The 23,074-nt window shown below is 33.8% G+C and overlaps 1 protein-coding gene across 1 annotated transcript in view; it reads right to left on the bottom strand.

Annotated features, from left to right (window-relative positions):
• LOC138713646 (rhomboid-related protein 2-like) overlaps positions 1–6,090 on the bottom strand; it is a 32,310-nt gene extending 26,220 nt beyond the window's left edge. The window contains exon 1 of the mRNA XM_069845902.1: positions 5,898–6,090. Coding sequence (XP_069702003.1) covers positions 5,898–5,984 — 87 coding nt within the window. The 5' untranslated portion in view covers positions 5,985–6,090. The remainder of the gene's footprint in view (positions 1–5,897) is intronic.
• Positions 6,091–23,074: the final 16,984 nt, after the last annotated feature.

Genomic DNA, 23,074 nt, shown 5'->3' with positions numbered 1-23,074 from the left:
TAGTTGATCCTTCTACAGAAATAAGTACAGTGAATTTCTTCATATAGCTCGCAATTCATTTTCGGAAAGGGATCAACAATCATAGTTAGGACAGAATGTTGCCATTCATTTCGCAGCAGCACATTCTTTGGACATGGTCCTAAAACATGACCTAACGTTTGAATCTCGTTACAGCCAATATGGCGGCAACCGCTGTCTTGGGATCTACCAGAAACAGATTTAACTGGAATTCTGTTGGTATTCATTTTAACTGCTGTTGGCCATTAAGTAATGTTAGTATCTCCCCTAGTTTTCATCTAAACCTTTACGGGGTAATTGACACCATTCCGTCAAAGTGACATTCCTTAGGGCAGATCGTAAAGTTTTGCTAGTTGATGTAATATGATACGTGTATAAACATTTTCGTCAAGCTGCAGCTTATGGAGGCAGAGTTTATTTTCCTCCTCAAGTGTTCTAGTTGCATCAATGTGGATGTCATGAGTTAGTTCGCTAAATAAAATGCCACTTCTCCGCATTGAACGATGAAGGAGCTGCAAGTGAAATTTGCAAGAAAACATTTCGTTATTGAATTTATTTATTTATCTATTTATTTATTTATTTATTTATTTTGCTAATAAATAATTGTAACAAAATATAAATAAACAGAAAAACTTTAGCTCGCCCCTGAAAGAGTAGAACTCGTGCTCAGGGGCGGATTCCCGAATTGAAATTAAGAAGTATATAATACAATTTGTCTTATGCCTACTACGCAATAAGAATATATACATTTAAATTTACCATTTTTTAATTTTTATAAAATCCATACATAAAATTATGTATTTTTTAAAATTTACTACTAGAACTATTAGAATTGACAGTATTAGGATACTTAAATATAAATTTGTTATATATTCTTGGGTCTAAATAACTACTATGATTAAATACTGTAGCAGTGTTGCATTTTGGTTCAAACAATCTTAAAGAATTCATACCTTTTGTTTCAACTATGAGATTACAATTCAAAGGTATTTCGGTTTTTATGTATGAATTTTATTAATACAATATAATAAATTTGTCTTATTTTAAGAACATTAAAGTTTAAAAACAATTTTTGAGATGGAAAATCAATAGGTTTATGAAGACATATTTTAATTATTTTCTTCTGTAATAAATAAAGTGGATTAAAAATAAGTTACCACATCCTATAATTACATACATAATTACCGATTGAAATAAAGTTAGGTATATTGTGGTTAATAAACTTATTGACAAGTAATTCCTCAATAAAACAAAATAATATATTATTTTACGTAATTTATTGCAAAGGTAATTAATGTGTCGGTTCCATTTTAAATTATTGTCACAAATTAAGCCTAAATACTTAACTTCAGAGGACTTCTTAATAATCGGACATTTACACTGTATAAGATTAGAGTTATGTAATTTAATACTTAGGCCTAATATAGATGTAGGAGGTTTGTTACATTTTTCAGATAATGAGAATGGAATAATTATGGTCTTATTTTCGTTGATAGAAAGATAATTTATGTCAAATTAATTAATCAATCAATCAATAAATCAATCAATCAATCAATCAAATTACTTAATCATATAACTCAGGAGGGCAAAGGCCAAATGGGATTTTCCGGTCTCTGACTGGGTAAAAAGTTCGATAGGACAGATATTTAATCTTTACAGGGAATTTCAGTGAAGTCCGGAGGGCCTAATTAGTCAAATCCACTCTCCTCACCTCCACGCTGGGGCCCCCTGGGATCTTTTAAGATGCGAAAGAGAGAGAGAGAGAGTGGTGTGCGGAAAGCAACGAGAAGCAAGAAAAATGCAAACATGGCATGATGAATCTTCTCACGATGAAATATTACGACATAAACTAATTCCCCATCAGGATGTCCGGACACATTATGACGCAACCCAGCCGAGAGAAGGAAAGAAGATTGGGGAATAGAACGTGAAATGTTAATACCTTTCTGCTAACGGGTAAGTTGGAGAACTTGAAGGGAAAAAATGAGAAGAAACAGAGTGGATGTGATGAGAATATAAGAAGTGAGTGGGGGAAAATAGTGGTAAGTTGTTGAGTATGAATTTAGGCTGTTTTATTCAAATGGTGAATTCTTAGAAAGTCATAGTGTTGGTGTATTACTGGGACCACGTGTGAAAGAGTGATATCAATGCGTTATATAGATAACGTATGATAATGGTGAGGCTGTTAGGGAAGAAAATACAATTAGTGCTAGTGCAAATTTACATGCCATATAGTGATTAGCAAACGAGGAAATGGAAGAAAGCTATGACAAGATAGAAGAGATAGTTGAGAAGGAGAAGGAGGAAGCATGTTTAATCCTAATGGTCGGCTGGAACTCAGTAATAGAAGAAGGATAAGTTGGAAGAACAATAATTGGAAAATATGGATTGGGAAACGAAATATCAGAGGAGAATCTTTGGTGAATTTCAGTAAAAGGAATGTAATGATTGTTGAAAATACATTATTTCAATAACATAAACAAAGAAGATACACGCGGAAGAAAGCAGATATCAAATAAACTATATAGGGTAAGAGAAGGTATTAACGCCATGCAGGTTATAATGCCATCTAATATTTTATAATTAGTTACATGAAAATATGCGTTGGCAGTCCCAGTCAGAGAAATGTGATGTTTAGAGGAACCTTTCTTAAACATCTGGAACCAACAATAACATTTATTAAAAAAATTTAAGTGAAGAAGTTCCCGCTTGAGCTAATTGTCCAGTGACGTGAATATTGAGTTCTTCATAAAGAAAGTACAGATAATTGAATCTGAAATATAGTGAATCATGAAATGTTATGAGAAATTCGTTTATACTCATATGCGTTCTTAAGTTGGTGTTGTTTTAAATTTTATAATATTACATTATGGTAATTATTCATTTAAAATAGAATTTGCAACTGCGGGTAATAACGCCATCTTGCTGCGGGAATAAACTTTGATTTAGTAAGTGATAATATCGGTTAATTTAATCGCTTCTAACTTAAGAATAATCGATTGGATTTGCGACATGAGCAGCACTGAATCAAAGTTACTCTACTCAATTTCTCAGGACATCTTCACGTTCTATTAGGATCTGACGCATTTGTTTTTTACATTTTTTAAATATAAATCCTATAGATTTTACTATTTTTCTTAAAGTTTCTTTACGCCCGTTAAATTTTACTTCTGTCTTACAAAACTGATGTAGTTTAATGTTGAAATTTCCTTGTGGACGGTGTAGTAGTTGTGGAACTGTCTTCTAATAATTGATTTGTCCATATCGTCCAATTCTATTTTATTCATTGCTGGCCTCGAATTAAACTTTTGGTGTCGATATTTTCAGTTTTTTGTCTTCTCCTTGCTCACCTTCGTCACAAATAATTCTGCAGACTGTATTTTCATTCACTTGGACTATTGCTGCAGCAAGTTCTGTAGCACGTGTTAAAAGCACAAGTACACCACATACTTTTTCATAATCACAAAACTGAATAACATTGTACATTACTTGCCTAGCCTGGCTGTGTAGTACTTCTCTTTCCTCCGCGGTATAGTAACGGAAGAGAACACTACTACTCACAACACTGAACTAATGTGTACGAGAACTGAGAGTACTTTTACTGATGACGTAACATACATGCACCAACGCGGATCGTAGTTCCCAAACTCACCGATTCTATTCCGAGCTTGGTTCCATAACACGTAAAATGGTATTCAAGCAAGGAAAAACAAAAGAAACTATAATGTAATGCAATAATTTATTATCAACAAGTATAATAAAATAAATGTCAGCATTTTTACATACATAATCAGTGGGATGCGTATCCCTTTTGACAACCCCGCATGCCCCTGGAGGGCTTAATAGTTCGCACATCCAGAATAATAAGTACTATTGAAGAGTTGCACCAAATACCTTCGTAGATTATTTCTAACGCCAGTTATCTCGGAAAGAGTTCGTCAGAAAATGTCACATCTGAACAAACCTAAATGCATTCCAACTTCAAATAATGACATTTTTTTTTTATTTCATGACGAGTTTTCAGAGTGTACTAATATTTACATATACCGTACTTTTGTAAAGAGCATAATTTTAGCCACACCAGATCAATATCAATGTATAGAGAATGAGCGTAAGTAATGTCATTAATTTCAAGGAGTTAATCTTTGAGATATTTCAAACACAAAAGTTTAATACAATTTTGCTCTTTTTGCTTCCTCTTCGAGAGGAAAATTGTATTGTGTGAAACATTCATAACGTATTTCAGGAAAGTGATTGATTTAAATCCCAAAATGATATGCCAGTTTAAGAGAGCAGTGTATTGTGATAATAAATGACTGGAAGAATTTTAGTTTTGTCCTTTAATTGTGTAGTAATAATTTGATTCGAATAAATGTAACATTTTAAAATTCCTTTGCAGAAAGAGAAGTTCCTCTTGTTCGGATCAAATTTCTGCAAATTTAAAAGACAAAACTGAAAATCTTTCAATAATTTATTATCATAATATAACGCTCTCTTAAACTGATTGAGCATATTTGGAATTAAATCAATGGCTTTCCTAAAACAAAGTATGAAATTTGAATTTTGAATTCGTTTTTATGCGTATTCCAATAAGTCATATAATGATAATACAAAAATGTGAAGTTTTGATAGTTCAGCCTTTGACTTATTTATTATAGCAAAATGTCTTATTTCACAATCTGTTATACACTATTCAATTTCACTCCACACTATCCTCTTCCATCCACGTTTATTACATTATTTCATGATTTTAGTTAATATTTTTTTTCCGGCACTGGTTTTTCCAAATATTTAATGACAGAATTCTTTTGCAGACATCTTTTTTGTGGATTTTTGTAAAAATTATGCATATTTAATTTTTCCCCATTGCCAACTAAACAAGACAAACAAGTGGTTACTTATAGGTTTTTCCACATCCGTACAATTACTGCGTAAAGTATATATTTATGACCAACATAGTGAAGACAGAAAAGCATGTAGTTCGTAAAATTTCTTAACTCATCTCATACAGACAATTTTTAGTACGTTTTCATTAAATATGCATAATTTCAAACAAATTTTACACGTAATCCTTGTCAATTATTTTAATTATTTTAATCATTTATTTTTAATTTGATGGTTATTTTTAAACTTTTTAAACTTGTTCATTGCAATATATATGTTTAACATGGATTTACTTACTTTATATAGATATCTACTTATTAGTCTGATGATGCCCATAATAAGGGCGAAAACGTTCACTAATATGTATTAGCAAAATAACTTTTTTGATATTTTGCTATAATAAATAAGTCAAAGACTGAACTGCCAAAAATTCACATTTTTGTATTATCAAAGTATGAAATGTTTCATGTAAAACAATTTTTACTTCGAAAAAGAAGCAAAAACGAGCGAAATTCTAATAAGCTTTTTCGTTTGAAATATCTCAAACAATAATTCCCTGAAAAAAAAATGACATTATTTACGGTTCATTCTGTATATAAACAGTGACAGTTGTAGTACAATATAAAAGTATTAGAGTAGCTATTTACTTCTCAATCCACGATTCGCTATTTACTGCATACAACAATACAACACTATGAGTACTAATCGCAGTAGCAAGTGGGACGTTCCAGCTAGACCATTGCCAACATAAAAAACAAATAAATATTTGAAGTACTTGGCGCACAAGCATTTGGAGATATTTTCCAAAACTTATGAGTGATTCCAAGAATAGATTCTTTTATTCTCCATAACAACAGATCCATTAATACATTATTAAATTGTGAATACTTCTATATTAATTTGCACTGTATTGAAGATAAGCAAAATCTGTAAGATACACAATACAGGATAGGCCTATCTCAGACAACATGAAAACATTAAGAATATCTACTTACTATTGATCTTTCTGATCTTCCTGTGAACGTTCTGTGTAAAGGGATGTTTACTGGGTTTTCCCTGTTCCTCGTTGCAGATCGAGACATTTTTCCACTTCTCCAGGTTATTGGTTACAGAAAACTGTTAGTGAGCAGAGCCTTTGACAATATCTTATCATACTAGACGTATACGCTAGGCAAGATTACACCTATGTTTGCAGATTTCGAATGTAGAATTCGTCACAACGACACGAGATAAGTTATCTGTTGAGATAGTATAGGGTAGGCACTGTACTTGTTTGAGATTGCCATAGTCGAGTCATTTTCATTGACTGACGAAGGAGTTATTTTTAAATTAATTATGAAGTCACAAAACCATTTAACGCGTCAGTCAGACAGATCTGTCTTTTCCACCTGATCGCCCGCCGACTCCTGAGGTACCACGTATCCAATTTAAGGGATCCGTGGTATCATTTACACAAAAACCCAAATGTTTTAAAATGCAAGTAATGTATAAAAGCGAGATTTGAAACAATTTTTTTTTTTTTTCGACTTTGAAAAACTGCTAAAATTTGTAAAAGTTAGTCAAAGTATCTTCCAAAATAAAAACAAATCAATAACAATTTCGCTAATTGCTTGTAAAATGGGGTTGTTGTTTAGTCAACTGTCTGCAGACAAGCCTGAACCTCATAAGTGACACCAATAAAGTATCACTCATGAGGCAACTAAACCAGGAGATAATTGGGTAGGGTGGCCATTTTATTTCTCCCTCCATTGGATACATCGCTGGCTAGTAACATATTACACTAATCAGATTTCAAATTATTCAAACAATTGAAGACCTAACATTCTAAATGTGCTAAGTGCCAATTTTTCAAATTTAATTTTATTCAATCTAAGGGAGAAACATTCATATGAGAATATCATACTAAATTGTTTTTGTCTTAGCTCAACTGTAAGTGACTTATTCGTGCGCCAAAATACGATGTTGTAGGTATCTCAACATGAATTTCGCAGTGTATTTTTCATCAATATCTCAGAAAGTTGTTTCTGGCACTTAGCACGGTTAGAATGTTAGGTCCTCAATGTTCTTACTCTAACACGTATACTGTCAAGTGAGATGTACTGCCTGATAATAAATGTACAATGAGGGGCTCATTGTTGAGCGGGCGAAACTGTTTCAAGATCTGCAGCGCGGTTCATAACAGGCTATAATTTTAATTCCTTCTCAGCATAGATACGTAATATTTAAACAGACGCGAAGCGAATATCTCGTCAACATAGCCTATGATCAAAAACATTCGGCTCAGAGTATGCGCATGTGGCATTTTTGACTTAGAAAAAAACTCTAGTCGCTCAACTATGTCCCTCATTGTATAGCTGTCAAAAAAAAGTTGTCGCACTCGTGAACAGCGAATATTTTCTAAGTCCACTTCGGATGATGCATGCGCTTATAGAAGCAGTTTCGGAACTAAGATGTTTAAGTAGTTCACATATGCGTCCCGTAGAGCAGCGGTAGTGTGTTCGCTTATGATTCGAAGGTTGAGTTCGAGTCTTGTTCAAGTTATCATTTGTATTCTGTCATCGTTCTTTAGTGATATAAATAATATACAAGTTATCATTTATATTCAGTTATCGTTCTTTAGCGTTATAAATAATATTTATAAGTTACCATTTTATTTTGTTATCATTCGTTAGTGATATAAATAATATTCAAGTTATCATTTGTATTCTGTTATCGTTCTTTAGCGATATAAATAATATATAAGTTATCATTTATATTCTGTTATAGTTCTTTAGCGTTATAAATAATATTCAAGTTATCATTTTACTTTCTTGTCGTTCTTTAGCGATATAAATAATATTCAAGTTATCATTTATATTCTGTTATCGTTCTTCAGCGTTATAAATAACATTTATAAGTTATTTTATTTTTATCGTTCTTTAGCGATATAAACAATATTCAAGTTATCATATTTTGTACTCTGTTATCGTTATTTAGCGATATAAATAATATTCAAATTATCATGCATATTCTGTTATCATTCTTTAGTGATATAAGTAATATAAATTTAATGTTAAATTTGAAACAATACAGTTACATAATACTAGTGTGAATGAAAAGGAGTGAACCTGAGACATTGACATCTAAATTCCGACGTTCTCCCTACCAGGCTACGGGGGCACAAGTAAAGAAACATATGCGGAAAAATTGACCCAATTCCCCACCACGACGCCCTGATGATTTGTGGAAGCTCGTCCAGGATGCCTGGGATACTGTGGCTCAGAACTGAAAAGACTAGTCGATTCCATGCCCACTCGACTGCAAGATATGATCGAGATGGGAGGAAGATGGACTAAATATTGAATTGTGGCTGTTTGGTTTTTTGAACTTTTAATTGTTTGAATTTTCTAAGACAGACGCCAGTAAGTTTGTTTTGTTTATGCCACGAAAGATATTTTTGTTGAGAATATAGGCCTAATCTTTCTTTCTTTCCATTTGCAGCCATAATGCCATAATAAATAATGATAAACACATGGCATAATACATTCATGAACCTGATGTCAATTACTGAAACAGTCATAAAAGAGACAAGAGCAATTATATTTTGTCTCCCTCTTAAAAAACCATAAAATGCACTAGGTTGTGTTTGAACGCACGACCTCGCGAATACCAGCCCGAAACGTTACCATTATGTTACAACAATAACATGCAGAACAGTTTAATTATAATTGTAGATATCAGGCAACGTGGTCCAACAACTTGTAACATCGCGTGTCTCCGAATTGTAGCGAATATACCTGGAGGAAACTTAGTTTCTAGAGAGCGACCACTTCTTTTTTAATAGCTGTAGTACATACAGATTGGAAGGGAATCGATGCATCAAAACTGAAAAGGTGATTCTACATGTTAAATATAACAAAATTTTTATTACACTTTTTCTTCGATGAAGCACCGTTAAGCAGGAAAAATCAGTCTTTGCCCAATGTTTACAGCGCTCTATCGCGGTAACGACCCGAGAGAAAAGGCTGATTGCTATACAAGCAGATAGGTAAAAATAATCTGAACAGTTAATGTTTTGGATCTTTTTTTACAAATTACAAATTAACTATTTAGACATTTATTTAAATTGAATAATTGGGAAATTATTTAAAATAAATCTTGCAACGTAGCGCATTGTCGCGTATCTCCGACTGAGTAAAGCAGAGCGTGAGGAGGAGGTAAGAAATGAGCGGCCACACTTGCTACTGTTATTGCAGTAGTCGTGATGTTGCCAAATGTTTCATAGAAACATAACGATTTCCTCTAAAACCGTGAATGTTAGAAAAAAACTTATTTAGATTATTCATACCTTTCATCATGATCTATTGCCAGTTTCATTTTGGTGCACTGGTTACCTTCCACTCTGTATATCAGCGAGAATCTCACTCAGACGTATTCACGTCATTAATAGTTTTTTTTTTTTTTTTTTTTTTTTTGTAATTACAAAACTAATGCATTTTTAAACTTTAATTTTCAACATGTTCGCAAGAATTAAAAAAAAAGTTATCAATTTATTCCCCACTTAATTTTCTCAATGTGTGTTTAATTTGAAGATGGACGTACGGAAAGTGGGCTGTAAAGAAATATTTTAGTGAGTTGCATGCCAGTATGTGGAGATGCATAGCTCCGCTCACAAGCAAACATTCTCATGGGAACAGATAATTTTTTTTTCTTCCACAATGTTATTAATGTCAAAACAAATTTCGGCCACTTGAGCGCAATTATGAGGGCCGTCCAGAAAGTAAGCTTCCCTGGGGCTGTTTACAGAAAGAAAACACAATTTCATGGAAAGATTTATTGCAACAGATACAGCAATTGTTGAGCTATTTTTCAACATATTCCCCACCGGAACTAAAACATTTGTCATACCGTAGGATCAGCAGAGAGGTATAGATGGCTGTCACATACTGATTCCGATCCCAAGCGGCAGACTTCTGATATAGGGATACAAAAATTGATCTCACGATATGACAAATAATAATTTATTTATTTAATGTAACAGAGCTAAGGCCATAGACCTTCTCTTCCGCCCAGCCAGACTCTAATTCTAATTGAATACAATTGGTTACATAGTCATTACATTAATATCTAGACCATAAAACAACATGAAAGTAAATAATGAAAGTTGGATAAGTAATGTTAGTAAGACAATAATAAACATTGGTAAGGAATAGTAATAGTAATAATAATAATAATAATAATAATAATAATAATAATATAATAATAATAATAATAATATACTAATAATAAAAGATAATTTAAATATTTATTCTGTATTGTATTGTATTATATTTATTAACATTCCATGGTATTCATACATTGCTTTACAGCTAGAATATGGAACAAGTCAAAAAACTTAATACTATTTAAAGTCTTAATTTATAGTCACAGTCTAGATGAAATATATATATACAGACGAGATTTACAATGTAGTCTACTAGTACAACACAAAGTTTTAGTATCAATTTCATTTAGTGTTTTTGAATGTCATGAATTCACCTACAGAATAGAAGGCGTGAGAAATTAGGTACTTCTTTAATTTGGCCCTAAATAATCTTATGTTTTGAGTTTCATTTTTTATATCGATAGGGAGGTTATTAAAAATTTTTACTGCCATATAACGCACTCCTTTTTGATAGCATGATAGACTTGCCGATGGATTATGAAAGTCATTTTTTGACGTGTATTTATGCTATGAACTGTTGAATTAGTTACAAAGTTCTCACGATTACATACGAGGAAGACTATTAATGAAAAGATGTACTGACAAGCCATGGGCATTATTTGTAGTTTTTTGAAAATAGTCCTACAAGATTCCCTAGATTTGGCACCTACTATTATTCTAATTACTCTTTTTTGTAATAGAAATATACTGTTACTATGATACTGTTACTGTGATATATATAACCATTAAACATTGATAAACCTGAAACAGCTATTATTGTTAACAATAATAAAAATATTTCGTTAGTCTATTTTTAAATTGGTTTGATGTCTGACAGTCTCTGACATTACTCGGCAGGGAATTCCAAAGCCGAGGGACAGCCACAGTGAAAGAAGATGAATTTGAAGATGTTCCGTGGGAGGGAATGGATAATATTGAGGAGTGTTGTGATCGTGTGTCTAGATTATGGTGGGTGGATGGATTTTTAAAACGAGACGCAAGATAGACAGGAGTGGAGAACTGCAGTATGTGAAAGGGGAGGGAAAGAAGTGGATTTTCCTACGACTTTCTAGTCGGAGCCAGGACAACATTTTGAGGGATGGTGAAGGTGCGTACACACTTAGCGAACGAACAACGAGCGAATGATGAAGCAAAACTTCGTTGTTCGTTCGCTGTTTGAAGCGACGTACAAATCATCAGCAAATTGTCAGAAAACATTCACATTCGCTGATTATCCGCTATAATGGCAGACGAAAATATAATTATAGCAAGTGCAGGCCTGTTTCATAAACACAGTAATAATATTAAGTAATAGTATTGCAGTCATGAAAACAATTTTATTAACCGACTAAATTCTGTTTCATAAACGTTTTGCACGAGTCATAAAATACGTACAGTAGCCAGATGATTTGAGGTTAAGGCTGACAAACATAACCAAGTTGGTCTGCACTCTACAGCTATTTATATTATTCTCTCTGTTAACAGTTGTTGAATGAAATAAGTTTTGAAGTACTATCTTTAATAGCAACAACAGAGTAAATCGTAATATGTGTGAAGGTTTGGCAGACAATTTATTTCAGATAAGATTGTAAATCACTGCAACTCGAAGTTATTGTTTCTGTTATTTGATTCAGTTGATTTACGAGTAAAAGAAACAATTTGATAAATCTAAAATATTGTGAACAGATATTTATCATTCCTAATTGTTCACGTCTCTGCTGTTGTAAAGTTTGCAATTCCAAAAACAGTGTATCAGTGAGAGAAGCGTGTGTGCGCGCGCGCGTGTGTAAAAATTGGACCTCGTTATCTAAAGAAGTACCATATAAAAATGTTAAGCAGTGAAAACTTTTGATGACAATATTGTACCAGCCTTAAGGACAGTGTTAACGACAGGGTTAGTGGACCCTGCAAAGCGTCTTATGTAAGATATTTCAAGTTCCGTTATAATTCGGAATACTGCGCAAGTACTTATATAAAAAGGCTTAAAAATTATTGGTGCAAGCGTAAATAAATACACATAAAAATTACTCTTTTACCAAAAATAAATAAGTAATGCAATAACGACATAAGTACTTACGCGGTGAAGTCGTTCCTAGAAAATATAGTGTTTGAGTTTGAAGGTGTGGATGTTGTAGAAGATTAATGTTATGACGAAATTAATAAAAAATACTGAAATTGTCTTAATGGGTTTTTATTGCTGATTATGTTGTAAGTAGTATTTTCAAGAAGTTACCTGACTATACAAAATGCAAATACATATGTTCTAATTAGAGATTGTGATGTGGAATTGTGGATACGGTACCTATAAATCTCGTAAGTTAATTTTAGTTTATGCCCTCAATAGGGGTGGTTTAAAGTAGTCCACATATTTTGTAATAGATCTACTTGTTGATATATGTCTGCAAAAGATTTTGGCTCACCAAGATCTTCACAATGTTAATTAGTGAAGAGTATATAGATTCAGGTTGTCACAAGTATACACTGAAAAAACATTTCAATAGGTACAGAAAATATTAATATTACTGTATTTTGTTATGTAGATGTCCCATAGGCATATATTTCTGAACAATTATTATAATTTAAAAAATGACGAGAAAGGAGGGAAAAACGTTAAGTTCAATCATTCAAATAACATAAAATAATGTAAAATATACAGTAATTACTTTCTAACAGTTCTATACTGTAATTGAATTTAATTTAGGTTTCATCCTTTCCAATTGTTCCTCTTTTACAATTAGATAAGATAGTTTTCAATTTCAGCCTGGTCCACCTACATTGGCGCCTATGACAGTTTGTAAGTATTTGTAAGTATGGAGAGGGACTTTGTTAGTCATTCATTTTGTCTCTTATGCTTTTTAAAATGGGGAAAAGACGTGAAAATAACTTGAAGGAACAGAGTTTTTTGCGAAAAGTTCTCGAATTGAAAGGTCAACTATTTCATTATATTCGTAACTTTCTTGCATATGGTTGTAGGATATTCGTTGTCTAAAATTTCTTGGACTTCGGACAAACACTCCCTCTTCATCACTATTTGAGTCAGAATTATCCATTTCAAATGGTTTCATGGTTTTATCTTCAAAATCTAACCCTACATTGGCATTTACTTTTTACAAATTATTAAACTATTACTTAAAATACAGTCATGGAACTAACGTTAATATTATTAATAAATTTAATTTTCTTTGCTGCTTTATGAAACACTTTAGTAATATTATTATTTATTTTAGTAATAATATGAGCGTTTACAGTAATAAATAATATTATTAAATATTACTTTTATGAAACAGAACAGTAATAATATTACTTAATGTTATTACCTTTTTAGTAATATTACTTTTATGAAATAGGCCCCAGGGGAAAGTTTCAGTACACGGATACCTCACTGACAATAATTATCTTAAAATATTAAAAAGAGAGATTTGTCTGTGTTTGTCGTATGCGCATCATGCTTACGAAAAGACACTTTTCAATGCCAATAATTTATTTTGTGTGCACAAGGTTGGAACTTTGTTTTTTCTGGGCGTGAATTTGTCCAAAAGGAACGACATATGTTTATACTCGAACCAAGTTGACTCGTACACTTCATCACTCCCCATTCCAGAACTTTTTATGGAATTCTGTCTTTCACTCCAGAATGATGTCAGTAGGGATTCAATTTTCTTTTTGACTTCTGCTCCCTACAATAAACAAAAAACATGTATCCACCGAAAATAAATAAACAAAAATAATTTTCAAATTTTGCACGTGTTTGACTCGCCTATCTTGCAGCTAAACATCTTTCCAATAGGTTCCCAAACATCATGTTTTCTTATTTTATTGTGGTAAGTAGGATACTTGGGATTCCATGAAGTTTCCTGCTCCCTATATGCATTAATAAGATTTATAACAGCGTCTTCCGTCCACTCCAGTTTCGACATCCTGTTAGCGAAATTGAACTAAGCGCTGCGTTCTGCTACGAACTACAAGCTAGTGGCAAATCCCGTCCACAACGAATACCAACTTCCTTTGATGTACCGACAAGCGACGGATCACTTCCGAAGGCAAACCAAACGATCGGTTTGCCTTTGCTGCGACGTACACACGTACCGATTTCAATCAACGAATGCAATCGTTTGTCGTTCGTTCGTTGTTCGTTCGCTAAGTGTGTACGCACCTTACGTGATCCGCCCGGCGAATATTGCAGACGAAACGGACGCACATATTATTAACACGTTGTAGTCTCTGCGCCGAAATAACGCTTAGGTCAGTAAACAGAATATCACAGTAATCGAAGTGGGGCATCACGAGTGTTTGCACTAACATATTTTTTTCAGGGAAAAGGGTAGAAAATTCTTCAATCGTCTAAACAAGTGGATTAATGAGAATACTTTTTTGCAGGCTTCGCCAACTTGAATGTTCCAATTTAAACTTTTATCCCTATAAATATCTATGTTCTCTACTGATTCACTGAACGGAATTTCGGTGCCGTATATTTTGATCGGGGACAAATTTGGTATGGTAATAGTGCTTAACAAACGTGAATGGCCCACAAATGTTTCATTTCAGGTGGGGAATATGTTGAAAAATAACTTAACTCAACAATAATTGCTGTATCTGTTCCAATACATCTTCCCATGAAATTGTTTTTTTTTTTTCTATATGGAAATGGCCCCAGAGAAAATTACTTTTTGGAAGACACTCGTAATTGTTCTCGAGTGGCCAAAATTTGTGTAAGCACTTGTTTTGACATTATTAACATGGTGGAAGAAAAAAAGATTAACTTTTTTATCTGCGCCATGAGAATGTTTACTTGTCAGCGATAAGAATTTGACGGGGGATATATTTGACAGTCATAAAACAAACCATCAGTGCTGTTGAGTCCCTCTGATTGAGGTTGTGGCTGACATGTAGGCCTACATCTATTATCAGGCAGTACATCTCACTAGACGTTATGTGTTAGAGGAAGAACAATTGTTTGTATGCATCTGAATTCTGATAAGTGTAATCTGTAGCTAATCGGCGATGTGTGCGATGAAGGGGGAAAGGAATTGGCCACCCTACAACATTATCTTCTGGACTAGTTGCCTCATAAGTCGTGCCTTGGTTTCACTTGAGAGGTTCAGACCTAACTTCGGTTAATTGACGAAACCAGTGGTTCCCAACCTTTTTTGACTGACGACACACTTTGCCCAACGTCCACTATATCGCGACACACGTATTTGTTTTTTTTTATTAATAATAATATTAATATAATAATAACAACCAGTCAAAATGACTTTGAAAACTGCAGTTCTAAATGTCTTTTTAGTTTATTAGACACCATCGACTGATTTGACAAAACATTTCTGCATATAAGACACTCGGGATTTTGTTTATATTCATCTCCACGCCACGTAAAACCATATTGCAAGTATTCATCGCTATATTTACGAAACGCAATACGTTTTTGTGAAACCTGAGGGAATTTTCGCTCACATTATTTGAATTAGTACTGCTGTCATCTAACCCAGAACCCGATTCAGATTGTCTTTTTCGAATTCAAAATTTTTCCATAACTATTACACTTTTACTACGTCACACTACTTTTGACCAATAAAACGGTACGAAAGGACGTCTTTCAACCAATTATGGCTGCTTATCGCACAATTTTATCGCGTCCCTAGCATTTGTTTAATTTTATCGCGTCCCTAGCATTTGTTTATTTTTATCACTACCCTAGCATTTGTTTGTTTGCCAACATTTCAAACTGCACTGGTCTGGACGTCAAAAAACAGAAGATTACAAACCACTCCAGTCGATGCACAGTACTTTCAAATATGACACGCATTGGCATTCAAGAATAAGAATTAATAAAGATCACTGGTCATATATGAAGAGCACCATTCGAAAATCCTGAATAAGTTGAGGGATACACCATGTACATCAACGAGTTCACTTCTTTTACGCACATGTACAATATAACATCAACTGAACCAGCAACCACTAAAACATTCAAATTTGAAAATTGTACTTTCAATAATTGTTTCTTTTAAAATTATTCATTTTTATTTTTTATTTCATCATCGTTAATTAAAACGTTTCTTGTTTATTTCATCATCCCTAATTAAAGTTTTTCTAACACTTGTTTATATTATTTAGTTTACAGTATGCTTTTTATAGCTTCTGCTAAATGATATTATGGATAGTCACGTATCAGAGATTGTTTAATACCAAGATTTATTGAAAATCATCTGTCAAGTGACGTTGATTACTGGGATCCGGATGATTGAAGTGGAATGCAAATGTTTTAATAAAAATTAAACTGAATCAACAAAGCCTTCTTGACTAGTAACCGTCCACAGAGTTCAATGAAGATTCCATAGTTGGCACAACTGATAACAAGAAAACATAACCATAAAACACTACTGCCATCTAGCGTAATGTTAAGATGTACAATAATACATTTGAAGACAGTTGTATTTTCGTAAGTCAATTAATATTTTATTGTATTGGAGTACTTCGTTATTTCTAATCTTTATATACTTTCTTCTAATCGTGTAATAGTCAATTAAATCTCACTGGAGTTTTGATTTTCTCTAGATAAATCAAAACCTCTAGTGAGATTACTGTTGACTATTACAATCTTACTACGTCATACTACTTTTGACCAATAAAACGGTACGAAAGGACGTATTTCAACCAATCATGGCTGCTTATCGCACAATTTTATCGCGTCCCTAGCATTTGTTTCTTTGTTTGCCAACATTTGAAAGTGCGCTGGTCTGGACGTCAAAAATATAAATAAAATTACAAACCACTCCAGTCGATGCACAGCAGTTTCAAATATGACTCGCATTGCCATTCAAGAACAAGAATTAATAAAAATCACTGATCATACCTATGCATCTTCTGAAATCCTATTTACAAATAAATGAAGAGCACCATTCGGAAATCCTGAATAAGTTGAATACACCATGTAGGCCTAAATCAACGAGTTCCACTTCTATTATGCACACGTCCAATATAACATCAATTGAACCACCAACCACATTCAAATTTGAAAATTGTACATTCAATAATTATTCCTTTTAAAATTATTCATTCGGAAATTCTGAATAAGTTGAATATACCATGTAGGCCTAAATCAACGAGTTCCACTTCTATTACGCACACGTCCAATATAACATCAATTGAACCACCAAACACATTCAAATTTGAAAATTGTACATTCAATAATTATTCCTTTTAAAATTATTCATGTTTATTTTTTATGTCATCGTCGTTAATTAAAACTTTTCTAACACTTGTGTATATTAGTTAGGTTATGTTATAGCTTCTGCTCTGAGAGGATAAAAAGAACTTCTGCTATATGATATTATGGATAGTCACGTATCAGAGATTGTTTAATATTAAGATTTATTGAATAGTAATCATTAGTGTGTCTGTATAAAGACACTACTGCCATCTAGCATGCATCTAACGTAATATTTGTAATGTTGAGATGGTACAATAATACATTTGAAGACAGTTGTATTTTCGTAAGTCAATTAATATTTTATTGTATTGGAGTACTTAGTTACTTCTAATCTTTATATACTTTGTTCTAATCATGTAATAGTCAATTAAATTCCACTCGAGTTTTGATTTTCTCTAGATAAATCAAAACGTCTAGTGAGATTACTGTTGATAAAATCTAAATAGTGTGACTGTTTTCTCAAAAGTGCTTTATTACCCGTTCACTAGAGATGGGTAAAAAATAACACAACAGTTATTTTGGAACTGTTCCGGTCTCGGAACTGTTGCAAAAATGAACAGTAGGTCGGAACCTCCTGTTCCGAAATAACAGTGTTCCGACTCCGAGCTGCTCACTTGCCCAGCTGTTGCGGGCTCGCAGTACCGCGTTGCACAAGGTATGTTCCGACTCCGAGATAACAGTCGGAACGTCGGAGCTTGTTCCGATGAACCAACGACAGCAGCAGTTACACTGTTCTCGTTGTTCTTTATGTTGTACTTGGAACTTCGTTGGATGAAGTTGGTATTTGAAACTCTCACGTGGTTGGAGGGGGGCGCATGGAAATTGAAATCCTTGCGGTGGCGCGAACTTTAATATCAACATTTGTAGGACTGGCCAATCATCTGTAATGTTATAGTAAGTATTTAATAATCTGTAATATTCATTCCCGCTTTATGGTTTATTTCACCATTAGTTGACTAATTCTGTTTTATAGACATTCTACAAAGTCATAAAGTACGCATACTATTATTAATTCATTGATCAGCTGATTCTATACAAAGGTTAAAGTCATAAATGGTAATGAGTGGTTTAGTTACAATGTCTGTATGTCGTTTGTTGAGGTTAAGTCTGACAAGCACAAGTTTTTGTGCTATCTTCTCTGTTATCAAAGAACGACAAAAATGTTGTAGCATTATTTGTTGGAAACTACCCATATAAGTACTGATTTGGAGAGCGAGGTTTAATGCGAAGTTTAAATTACACTTTGATAAAGATGCGATTCCAACATTTTACTAACCCACTGCGGGGTTTCCAGGTTTCAGTACTGCCAATATATATCTTTTTTATTTATGAAATTATTATTATAACTGTGCATTAAGAAAAGTAAAAATAAAAATTAATGATTTGTTTTTTTTTTTTTATTATGTAATAGAGAGAACAGAAATTACATACCATATGTTTTAAATGTTATATTATTTTTTTTTAGTTGGCTACCATGTCTTTATAACTTTATGTACGAAAACAAAGTGTTGTATTCTGTCCTTGTAGTCAACAGCTGTGTAATTACTAACATTAAGCTTTTGAGTTCTGTCCGCATGCACAGCAATTTTCCAAAATCGATTCGAATGTGCATTGCAGTGCCATCTATAGATAAGAATGTGTACTATGTCATGCCTATGAGTGCTCCAGTGTGAGCAGCATGGTGAAGAGTGAGGGTACTGTACCGTTCGTTTGAACGACTCAACGACTCCGACTCATCACCACTGGTAACTGTTATTTCGGAACTGTTATTTGGAACATAGTATTTTTTCGGAACCGGAACAGTCGGAACTGTTCCGGGAAAAGAACAACTTCGCCCATCACTACCGTTCACACGTACTATAGCCTAGTATACTGAAACTGACCAACATGTTCTGACGATTCTAAACTCTGTTTATTACTAAGTGGGAAGAATAAACGAATTACTAAGCATTGTTGCAGGTGTTCACTTTCATTTGAATTATCGCCAGGCAGAAAAATTAAACTGAACATTGTTGCAGGTCTTGACATTTCATCGGTAAAATCTGTCTCAAAATAAAATGTACCACATCAAAGACTTTGTTGTAAATAAAAAAAATGCGTTGAGACTTTCTGGATGGCATAAAATTTATTTTTCAATTCCAAAATTTCGCGACACACTCCATGAGGCTGCGCGACACACCAATTGGAAACCCTGGACTAAACAACAACATGCTGTTAAGTAAACACTTTCTTAAAGAAAAGTACAAAATAACACCCCAGTTATAAATTCTACTGTGATATGGTTCAGGCTTCTTCACTGATTGTGAGTGTATAGCTTAATTGGATTTATTTCTTTACGTGTGTGCGTAGTTCATTTCCTAACATGAACTTGAGTATTGTATCAAGGACGCAACACGATTGTTGTTTTAATCAGTTTCATTTGAGCAATCATGGTTGTACAAAAAAAAGTAAAAACTTAAGATGTGCAACTCCCAAAATACTTTAAAAAGTCAAAGTCCACAATCAATTCTGCAATGCTTGGGAAAAGTGGCATAAGTCAGTTTCCACAAACATTTTTTATTAATTTACTGAAAACTTAGGGAACATCTGCTCGCTTGGGAAAAGAGACATAAGAATTTCTCCCATTACAATAATTCATACAGAAGAAAATCAAATCCACATGAACCAGTGTGAAGACAGTTTTTTTTTCCTTCTCATGTAAAATTAACATTTTTGACTTGTGTCACTTTTCCCGAGCACTACAAAATTATTACCATATGATCTGAGAGTTTGTGATGGATGTAGAGTAAAAATTTCAAAATTACCAGACACGAGTGAACCCTCTGCAGAGCAATCTGCCGGATGTAGCCTCCAGAGTGACTCCAGCTTGAAAGAAACTAGCAATGAAAGCAATAAATCTGAATTATCAGTAGGGCTAGAATTTTGATGAAATTGCATCTTTTTTCTAGTAAGCCAGAAACATTGCTGCTTTAGTGTTTATATGTTATGTGATAAAATGAGTGTTTTAAAACATATTTGTTGGGACATATTTTTTGCATTTTTTGCCTCTTACAACTCATAAGAGCATTTTTTTTGTTTCATTCGGTAATTTTTGGGATATTTTCATTTAATTTTGGCCATAAATTCCCATTATTATTGTAAAATATTATTTATTTCCTTTGATATTTTCTCTACATATTTTGTCCATTAATGTATATTATTTTAATCGTTTTTCTACACAAATATTGTCATTTTAACGTATTATACCCCATATAGTCCCGCGCCGTGGCGTCGTGGTCTACTGTAAGGCATCCTGCCTGGGTCTCGCGCTACGGAATGCGAGCTGGTTCAAGTCCTCATGGGGGAAGAAATTTTCTCATGAAATTTCGGCCAGTGTATGGAACCGGTGCCCACCAAGCATCGTGATGCACTTGGGGAGCTACGATAGGTAGCGAAATCCGGTTGCGAATTCCAGCTATAACGGCTGGGGGGAATCATCGTGCTAACCACACGATGCCTCCATTCTGATTGTTTGATTGTCCACCTCTGCTTCGGCATGTGGGCGTGAGGACAGCAGCCGGCTGGTCGGTCTAGGCCCTTCACGGGCTGTAGCGCCACGGATTATTACACCCTCTAATGGATCAGTCCAACTACCCCTTCAATATAGACTCCTCTATACCTACAAGTTCCGGATAAGAGTTGCCTTGTTGTGGATTACATGGAACTACAGCAGATAAAATAATTAATTAAAGTGCACTACTTAGAAAAAATTATGTAAAATTAAATAAAATTGAATGTTGGCACTATAATTTAATGTAATTACTAGTCTAAATATTAATATTTCTACTAAGCTAATTATGTAAGATCAATTTTTAGTGCAGTTTAAGAGAATTTTTTTTAAGATTTTTAGGTCATAAATGCATTGTTTTTAGGACTTTTTCATTATTTATAGGTCATCAAAATCCTAGCCCTAATCATCAGAGAACGTTGAAAGATCGGTGACGGATTTAAGTAATTAAATAGAAGTTTGGAGTCACTAAGCGAAACACCGATTAAAAATGAGAAAAAGAAAAGAAAATCAGAAAAAAATCGGGGAAGCATGTTTGCGGTAATTTTCTAGAAACATAAAATTTTGCGTTAAAAAAAAAAAAAAAAAAAAAAAAAGGCAACCCGTTTGCAGCATGGTTCTGCTAGTTTCAAGGGCGTATTTGCGGCAAGATTCAGCAAAACGTGGTGACTGACTTGGGTTATGTAAATTCTTGCTATAACACATGGTCACATTTTCCTTCCCAATTTTCACAGGCTTAGGGCTGTCCACGGTTTGGTTAAAAATATGGCTATACGTTAATGACAACAATGCCACCTCGTTTGATGTTCATAAAAATCTACAACTTTGTTACATGGAATTTCATCTCCAACACTTTAATGTACTGCAAGAGTAAAAAGTCTCCATTCTGATATTCCTCACATAGAGACACGATGAAATTAATTTTGTCGGTCGTACTTTTTTTCCTCATATTATACTGTCCGGAATTTACAGATTTTATCTTGGTGCGGGCAAATCTTTGCGTTTCCAGTAGAATATCGATGGTCTTGTAAATGTTGGGATGTGGCGAATAAAATTGAGAATTGTAGAATGAATGGAAGGATTCAGGTCCATTTGTTGTTCGTGGACCATCAGATGATTCCGCCGCCCAGAGAGGAGGAGGATACAGGGTGTTTCCATCTACATAATTAATTATATGTTCAGCATATAATCTGCAAACTCCATGTCATTATTAGGGGCGATTGACATAAGTTCTGCGAAAGCATCACCTACTTCTGAAGATGGGAGGAAACAATTTTTACGTCCGTATTGCTGTAGAAAACGTTCGTGTGTAGATGTAGGTACTGAAACAGACAAATGAGCATTGCGATATCAGTGGTGCCAACTTTAATTTATAAGCTTAGTTCAGAAATATAATTCTTTTTTATTGATAGTAGTTTAAATCAGTGGCGGCTGGTGTTTCAAAATTTTGTTCCTTTACTTTCTTACTACAAAATATTTGGCCTCTCGTGCTACAGTCGTAAAAATTTGCAGAAACGCGCCTATTTATTTCCACAATGTTTTCCCAGAAGAGTCTCTTCGTAGTGTCATTAAAGCGTATCCGTTCATAAATGAAAGGAATATTCGCGCAGAACTTTCAGTTACTTTTGGCACCGACGAGTTCAGAAACATTTCAGGCTGTTTGTCTCTAATGGAATTTTTCAGGGACAACAATTTATGTTCAACTTTCGGCGAGTGTACAAAATTACTAGAAATTTTACTAACAATCCCTATGAGGACTTCAGAGACTGAAAGGTGTTTTCCTACTCTCCTCCGAAAAAAACACAAGGAAAACAGGACAAAGATTTTCTTATTACACAGCCACATAACCACTGAAACCTCTCGTACGCGTCAGAATTGAATTTTCTGTTAAACGACCTGGTTTTGGTTTTCACGCACTGCGAAATTTCAAGGTTCGGAGTCGATCTACCAAGACGCTTAATCTCACGCTTCTCTTCTAAGCTGCACGATGAAAATGGATGTTCTATTAAAGATTTAATTGTATTCATCTTAACTAGGGTCTATTTAATATAGTAGAATAAAACAAACAACACAATTTATTGAAACAGCTTCTTACGCGCCACCACATGCTCTCAACCAACTCGACTCAGTAGGCCTAACTGCGGTGAAACGGAAAGCAAAAACACCAAAAAAATTCAATCTCATCCTCTACCCTAAAAAAAAAATATTTTCGCGCCTAACTGCAGTCGCA

Source organism: Periplaneta americana, chromosome 14 (assembly GCF_040183065.1).
Source record: "Periplaneta americana isolate PAMFEO1 chromosome 14, P.americana_PAMFEO1_priV1, whole genome shotgun sequence".
In the NCBI taxonomy this organism is placed as follows: domain Eukaryota; kingdom Metazoa; phylum Arthropoda; class Insecta; order Blattodea; family Blattidae; genus Periplaneta; species Periplaneta americana.
This window is presented reverse-complemented; position numbering and strand designations above follow the sequence as displayed.